The sequence below is a fragment of the Corvus brachyrhynchos genome, unplaced genomic scaffold (genome assembly GCF_000691975.1).
Source record: "Corvus brachyrhynchos isolate BGI_N302 unplaced genomic scaffold, ASM69197v1 scaffold11, whole genome shotgun sequence".
NCBI lineage: Eukaryota > Metazoa > Chordata > Aves > Passeriformes > Corvidae > Corvus > Corvus brachyrhynchos.
Window position 1 is genome coordinate 2733850 of NW_008236965.1, and position 8429 is coordinate 2742278.

An 8429-nucleotide genomic window follows, 5' to 3' on the forward strand; every position below is an offset into this window, starting at 1 on the left:
CTGCTGACATTCCCCAGGTCTTCATTGATCACCCAGGCCCAGTACGCAAAGTGTATCACAAACATATACATATATACTTCCTACATGTGTATATAAAGAAAGGATTCCTTTCTTAAATCTCTGAATTTCCAGTATGTTCACATCTATGTGAAAGTTTCCCCTGAGGGACTTCACTACTTGAAGAAAATCAGTATGTCTGTGCCAGACTCTTGGTAGCTGTGACTGTTTGGGACACCTCTGACAAAGCCCTCCATTGAGCCCTCGCGTGGACTGACTTCCCTGCAGCTAAAAGAATGCAGACAGCAAAAGTGTAACAGCTTTCTGTCACTCTTTGCATAAATGAATGCTCATTGAACACGCTGCATCACCTTTAACATACTTCTCACAAGCGTTTATTGGAGCACCACCAATCAAGAGGAAATAGTTCATCTTACTCAATGACTGTACAGCACTTGGTTTCAATATTAAGATGTTCTCTGGACTAACTTCCTATGGATATAGCTCCTCTTTTCCAAAAGATATTGTAAATTATCTGAGTCATCAGCAGTCTTCTGAAGCCAAGAAGCATGTACATGTGCAGGGATTTCACTGGGGTTTGTGGTGGTGAGGGGGGAACTTGGACACCTTGTTGGCTGTGTGTTATGTGTGCCAGCTGCAAGCTCTACTTGCTGCTTTTGCACAGCTCAGGAAAGAGCTGGTGTCTGAAACAGTCTGCCACCATTTGTCCACCAATTTCAAGTCTGTTTCCTTTCCATACAATAGTGGCTTCAGTTTTTGGGTTCCTTAAGGGGCTTGGGACATCATCCTTCAGGAGGAGAGCTGGAGTGAGGAAGACCAGCAGGTGAAGAAGGTGAATCATCAGCTCCACTTTGGGTGGAAAACGCTGACTTTCGTGAGACTAGCTGCTACACTGAGTGAGAAAGGGTGGCCTGGGAACATACTTCTGCTCTTACCCCGTCTCCCCCATGAGGAATAGAAATGCCAGGTGATGCTTGAAGGACTGCAGAAGATGCATGGCTGCTTAGAGATGTCAGAAGAGACTGAGGGACTGAGGACAGGAAAGGAAAAAAGCATGATGAGCAACGTGACATGCCTGGGATTCTGTCTGCTCAGGGTAGATAAAACCAGATAATTTTATTCATTTCTTAGAAGAGGGATGAAAGGAACAAACCACAAAATGCTTCAGGACTGTAACTGAGCTGTGCAGGGTTGAACTGGGAAAACTGAGCAGATGGAGTGACAAAAAACCAAGTGTACTTCCAGGGCACTCTTGGAGTGCTTTGGCAGTGTGAAAAAAGGAAAGGATGAATGGTGGAAATCACTGGGAAATCTGAAGCAGCTGAGATACAACTGCAGAGTATAGTGGGGACCTAGCTGAGAGCCAAGGAAGTTATGGAGGAATATAGGGAAAATGGTAGGAGCAATGGGCCCAGCTGTGGCTGAGGAGAAGGGAGGATGAGAGAGGAGAAATTTAAAGAAAACCCAACAAAAATGGCAGAGGGAACACATTGACAGGAATGGGGAAAACAGCAGAAAAGATGAAGGAAGCTTAGGGAGACCAAAAAGTGCTGATAGCTGTGCAGGCTTTAGGAAGGAGATGCCATGGCCTGGAGCAGGAAGATGGGTGAGACCTACTGGAGGAGGCAGCCAGATATTGCAAAAGAGATGGATGAGATGTGAGACAGGGATGTGGGGGCAGCCAGCTGAGGCAGCCAGCTGAGGGACGACATGCTTCTTCCCAGCATGAAAAGACAGCAGAGGGACAGGTAGAGTGAGAAAGCTTAGCTGGGGAATAAAAAAACCAGACTCAGTAAGCTTTACATTTTTATTAACTGACAGCAGGAAAATCGGTGGAAAAATACTGTACAAAGTCAAACATTTGGGGGTGTGTGTTACCTCTGTGCATGGACTGAAGGGCACTGGGGAGACCTGTGGAGGGGCTGGTTCTCCCTTTGAAACTCTCTATATGTAACCAATGCTGACTCTTCAGCTTTACTGAATACAGCAAACACTTGGATGCTTTATAGGGAGGATAATGAATGCTTTTTGGATGTATTAATTTGGCATATGTTGCAACTCCCTACCAGCATGTTCTTCCAGAGAACTAAGCAGCAGCCAGGCCAGGTGCCTTACTGGCACCGAGGCACAGCTCCAGTGAGCCCCATGTACTGGTGTGTGCCGGCCTGAGCACCCTCAGGTGTTTGTACTGTCAGCTGCCCTGCTTGCTTTAGTTGCCAGCTGCCTTCATGGTCTCTAACCTTCAACAATCCTCTCACTTGCCCTCCTGTACTTTTCACTCCTATAATCAAACACATTGACCTCCCCTCTTCTTCTGTTGCCTACCTTTTCCTTCCAATCTTCTTTCCCAGCTGTCTCTGACCTCAGATCCCATCTTTGGTGCTCCAATTTTTTGCATCCATAGTGCCCCTGTACAGCTATCTCAGCTCACTCCTCCATCAGCACAGCTCTCCTCCAGGCAAGCCATGTGGAAGGTGTCTGTCCAACAAATCTGTTTCTAAGCAGCAACTGGAACTTCTCTGCATCTGTGAGGTGCCACTATGAGCCCTGGTTCCTCCAGGTACCTTCCAAAGTGCTCTGCAACTCACCTGCTCCTCTGCTTCCTCCTGCCAGACATAGCCCTGTAAGTGTTCTTCTCCTCCTGACTTTCCTCCACTTGGGACTGAACCTCAGGAGCACCCTGCCTGGGTCCTGCCTGACATTTCCACCTGCTCCTTCCCAGTCATACCTCCCTTCACCTCTCTGTTGACTGCTTTTCCCTTCTCTCTTCCCAGAAGGGGCATGCTGCATGGTGGGATGCGAGGGAGGTGCTAAGAAGGGGTTTTTCATTTGTCCCTGTTTTTGCCTTGTTTCACATGCTGCTGCCTATCGTTTCCTTTTAGAGTGTGCTACAAGCTCAAGCCTCTCTCATAACTTCCACCTGGTTTTCCCCTGCCAGCATTGGAGGCTAAATATAAGCTCTCGGAGCTGGCCCCGCGTCCTTGCCCATATCTGGCAGCGCCTGGCGTTCCACCGCGGTTTCACACAGCCGATGCTTTTCACGAACTTGGCAGCTGAAGACAGCCACTTCTCCCCAAGTAAGCTGTATTCATTTCCGAAGGAACAGCAAACACATTGCTAGTTTGCAGTGCAAAGGGCTATGTTGCAATTTTCTTTTGAGTGCCTAGGTTCCACTCTGCCTCTGGGAAGAAAAAAAGTCACGCCAAAAACTTGTTCAGACAGTGCTGGTTGTTGTCCAATGATTTGTTTGGTAACACTGTGTTTTTTTGAGGAAAACAGTATTTTTAAAGGTTTGGCAGTTTTTAAACAGAATTTAATGTGTAAGGGAAACTTATGACAGCTATATTAGCATCTGTGCCAGACCAAACATCTGTAGTTTTTAATGAAGAAGGCAATAGGAAATCAGAATTTTAATTCTGTTTTTCAGCTGACACTATAAATCAACTATTTTAAATCAAACCAAGTTGTAGAATTTTTTTTTTTTGGCTCCTATGGTCAAAAATGAATAGCCCTAATTCAGCAAAGTATTCCAAAAGAACTACACATGTGAGCAAACTTGTCCTTAAATTACTTGTGTGCACACTGATAGATGTGGATGGCAATTTTAAAAACCACTGAGACGTATGCTAATTCAAACTACGTCCAGATGAACGGTGGGAGCCTGCCAATTTTCCCAGGTTTTAGGCTTCACTTTCAGGTTAGAAGTACCTATATAAACCTATAGCTGGAGAAGAACAGTTCCCAGTTTGACCTGACAAGATATCCCAGAGAAAAGAGTGGCTGCAGCCAGCCTGCCCTCTGCTGCCTCACCCCACAGCCCCTCGGTGGGGTTCAGGCCAGCCCCAGCCATGGCCACTTGCCTGCCTCTTGCAGCTGGGCCTCCAGTCACCAAAGGGAACCTTCATTCTTTTAGTATCTGGTGGAGAAGGGGGTATCTGGCACATCCCTCCTGGCTTCCATTTTTGCCATTGAGTTAGAAACCAGGGAGGGCAAAAAAGAAACCTGCCCCAACATAAAAATTGTCACAGTAGTGACACACTATGTAGAATCATCTTTTGTAAGCTAGGTTACAGTAATCTGCCTTAATTAAAAAGTAAAATAAATTAGAACAAACTACCATGATTAAAACCAAAGTATGAAGTGTTTAAACTGGCATGTCATATTTAACAGGTGGAGTAGGCAAAAGATATTCCTGCCGACACTTACACAGCCTGATCTTAAGACTGTAATTTGGTAAGTCATGGTACTTTAGTAACTTTAAATTCCCTGTTGGTGTTAAAGCTGAGGATTCAACATCTACAGAGGCTGGTACCCTTCACTGTAGCTTGTTTGTTCTTGGAAATGGCTGATGAATAAGGGATGTCAAAGAAAACAGGATGAATGAAAGAGGTATTACAAAGCACTTGGATCAGACTATTTTCCAGACACACTGCCGATATTTTTAGAATGGGCTTGTGACTGGACAACCTATTCAGAAAGTAATTCTTGAAAATATGAAAAGGTTGATAATTGTAAAACATTGCTGACCAGCTAATACATCCTGGAATGGCAGTGATGGTCTCCAGATAAACTTATTGAAGAGAAATGGTGTGAGATAAACAAGCTATAATTCAGCAAGGACAAGGGCAAACTTCTACGTGTTGTTTGGAATAAATGACTGTGAAAACAGGGTAGAAAACGACATGAAGGATCTGTGAATTACCATATACCACCAACCAAATGCCAACCATTTCACACAGCTGAGAAAAAAATGAATGACATATGGCGATGTATGAACAGCAGTGCCATATGCAAGATGTGAAAAATCATCCTCCTACTCTCCGTGCTGCTGAAAGCCTCAGTCTGAATCCTGTGTCTGGATTTAGGCACCACACTCCACAGAAGATGTGGTGGAATGGTCAAAAGTAAGAAGAGTGCTGGAAGTCTGGTAAACATAGTCTGAGGCAAGCTGCAATGAAAAGGAAGAGGACTGGGCAAGTGAGAGTGGTCCCAAATATACAAAGAAAAAGAAAATAAATGATTTTCCAGATGCAGTGGATAAATAAGGAGGACAGCTAGGTTGCAAAAGGGGAACTCAGGTTAGACATGATGCAAATGCTGTAGTGGTTGTGCAGTGAAACACAGGAGGAAGCAGTCCAAGGAGGAGACAAAGTGCATGATGAAAACTATCTGTTATGAAAGATGTAATCTCATCCTGTGTCAAATGATGTCTGGAGAGTGTCCCCCCGCCTCCGCAACGCTGATGAAAAGTTAAAAATCCTCAGCTGCTATAAACCAGGGAAACTTCATTAATGATGTATACCAGTAAAGGGGCCTCGCCTGAAACATGTCCAGTGTAATCATTTTTTCTATCTCATTTTTGCTTTTAGCCATGAGATTATGAGTAATAGATACAGGGCTGCATCGTTAGCCAGAAATCCTTTCGCTTTCTAAAGGTCAGTTAATCTATGATCTAATCTGACGCTCACTGAAATTAAGCGGAAGCAGTTCAGCGGGCTATGACGGAGGGTTCTTAGTATCTCACCCTTCAGTTGCCTCGGCTTAAAACATCCTTTATAAGCAAAACAACATCTAGGTATGAAAGACATTTCAAAACTCATGCTGAATCTTTCCGTTGTACTTCAGGGAAAAAAAAAAAAGGCCAATCTGCCTTTCTAGCTATCTGCCAGTTTAAAACAGTTCTCATTAAGAACTCCAAAATGCCTTCAGTGCCTTCTGTTCACCTGTTGATATTCCCATCCCTTGGGAGATTTTATGCAGCTGAGAAGCGGGCAAGATTCACATGAACTTGGCTGCTCTATCTTGGCTTGTTCACAGTGGGAGTTGAGCTGCCCTTTTAAGAGTGGAATACTTCAACCAAGCAAGACCAAAAAAAAAAAAAAAAAACCAAACAAAAAAAACCCACACTCAGGAAAAAGAAGAAAAAGGAAAAGAAAAGCAGAGTTGACTATACAGCTTGGCACTTAAAGGAACACTAAAACAGATACGTGAAACTTCTCACAGTTATCTGTAAGTCTTTGAGGATTTCAAGTCTCAGCATTGTCACTACTAGTAAATTAAAGATCTGAAAGGTTGTCCCAGTGAGCAGATATTTGATCCCTAAACAAAGCTAGTATTTCATATTTTTGAGTCGCTTTCCCCATGTAATTTCACTTCATATGTCTGGAATTCAGACTGCTTTTCTGCTACTGTTGTAACACATCTGAAAATCCCCTCCTATCTAAAGCTACACTTAATATACACTACTTAATTTGAGGAATTGAATTTTATAATACATGAAAAGGCATTAAAACCCACCAAAGAAACCAGAGACTCAGGTCAGAAAGACACCCTTCTTTTGACTCTGACTTTCTTGTGCTGCATTTCCTGTAGATTACAATGTAGTTTAACTTTCATGGATGTCATCTGAAAATGACAGCCGATGTAATGTAGCTGAATTCTGTTTGTCACTGAATATATTCTGTATGTTAACTGGTAGTGTGATGCACTGAAGCATAGCCTTTAATTAAAGTGCAACAATACCACAGTGCTACAGCACTACAGTACCACCACAGCACAGGAACCTGGTGCTGGATATAAAAATAGCTGTGCTCAAAACGTGCCATATCACTAGATGATGTGACTAAGTCACTGGAGACACTCACACTTGAAACCTGAAGTATTACTGAACACTGATTTTCAGCCGGGGAAGCTGTGATCAAATCAATGCATGTATTATTCTCCACATATGAATAATGGCGTGAACAAGGACATATTAAACACCTACAGTGCACAAAGCTTTTCACACTGGTTATGAACCAAACACAAACAAAGAGGCTGTGAACTCTCCAGAGCTCTCATTTTGTCTCCTGTGAAGTCCTCCTGCTTCTTTGGGTACAGTATGCAGCATTCCCACAAACGCCCTGGTGCAGGAGAGGGCTCTGACTTTGGGTTGGGAGCAAGAAGACCACACTTCTGTCCTCCCCCTTCCTACCTTCAAGGAAAACAAACCAAACCAAACCAAAACCACTCCATATCCCACAGCGAGTGAAGGTGGTACAAAACCCAGGGAGATAAAGATGTCTCTGCTGGCACAGGAGCCAGGGAGCAGCCAGTGCTACTTCCCTCCATAACCCTCTGCCGTGGGGTGCGCTGGTGCTGGGCTTGCACATCCATCCCTGGCCAGGGGTGTCAAAGCTCTCTCCCCCAGGGCTGTGAAACCCTCCCTATGTTTGCTCAGCCAACACAGGGACTTCTGGAGCAATGCAACCCAGAACCAACCACCGCTCTTATCCCACAGGCAGGCACCTGCCAAGCCAGGACAGCACCACTCTGGTCTCCAAAGGAGCCAGCACTCCCTAAATGCCCAACATGGGCAGCCCTATGATTTGCCAGCGCACCTGATGCTGTCAGTGTTGCATAGGGACCACTGCAAAGGTCTCCCTCCAAAACCAGAATCAAACATCCACAGAGAAGCAGCAGCTGGGCTCCCTCTCTGCAAAAGGCATGGCATTTGCACATCCTTGTTCCTTACTACTGCACAGGCTCCACATCCCACAGCATTGTGTTACGCCATACTGGAGCCCCAGGCACGATTTTAACATCCAGGCACCATAAAAAGAGTTTCAGAAAAGAGGCAGTGTGGATTTGGCATGGGGCAGTGCTGCAGGGATGAGAGAACAGGAACCATGCAGTGATGCTTCTCGGCTTACTGGGAAATGCGTCAGGGAGGCACAAACACACAAAAGAGAGAGGAGATAGTTACCTAACAGGATGAAGGGGATTCCCAGGAAGGTGGAATTGTATTTCCCACCAGTGAGATTGATGATCCCAGCTGCAGTCAGGGTGGCAAGGGTCACTGTCAGCAATCCCAGAAGGCCAAGCCAGGGTTTGCTGCGGACACAATCCTGCATGGAGCAGCAGAGAATGGCCAAGGTGACCACAAGGACCAAGCTTGTGATCAGGTAGCGTTCTGACACCCTGCTCGTCTTCTGGAAATCCTCCTTCAGCGAAGAAGAAGTGAAAGGATACATTTTGACTTTCCTGTTGGATTTCTGGAAAAGTTCAACAGTGTCACAAAAAATGGATTCCCACTTCTCTGCCACCATGTCATTCAAGGAGTTGATTGCCTGCAAGTAGTAGGTGAGCTGAATGGCTTCCGCAGACTTCACCCGGTCCTTGCTGTGCACAGTAACCCCACCGAGCTGATGCCCATTATACACTTCCCTGCCATCCTTTAAGTGAGTAATCGGGTAAGTGATTGCAAAATTAGTTCGATTAGAAGAACGAGCAGCCTTTAATTCCTCCAGTACATGCACTATGTCGTCCACTATGCATGTCTTGTCATTGTTCAGGATACATATATGGGCAAACGTGTAATTGAAACCAGGTCTTTGAACTTGGATCCTGGTCACTGCAGAGAGCAACTACAA

At 45.0% G+C, this 8429-nt stretch overlaps 1 protein-coding gene across 1 annotated transcript in view; it reads right to left on the bottom strand.

Moving 5' to 3' along the window:
- Positions 1–8429, bottom strand: part of PTCHD1 (patched domain containing 1) — a 25196-nt gene that overhangs the window by 15189 nt on the left and 1578 nt on the right. Inside the window, exon 2 of the mRNA XM_017728389.1 lies at positions 7763–8423. Coding sequence (XP_017583878.1) covers positions 7763–8423 — 661 coding nt within the window. The remainder of the gene's footprint in view (positions 1–7762; positions 8424–8429) is intronic.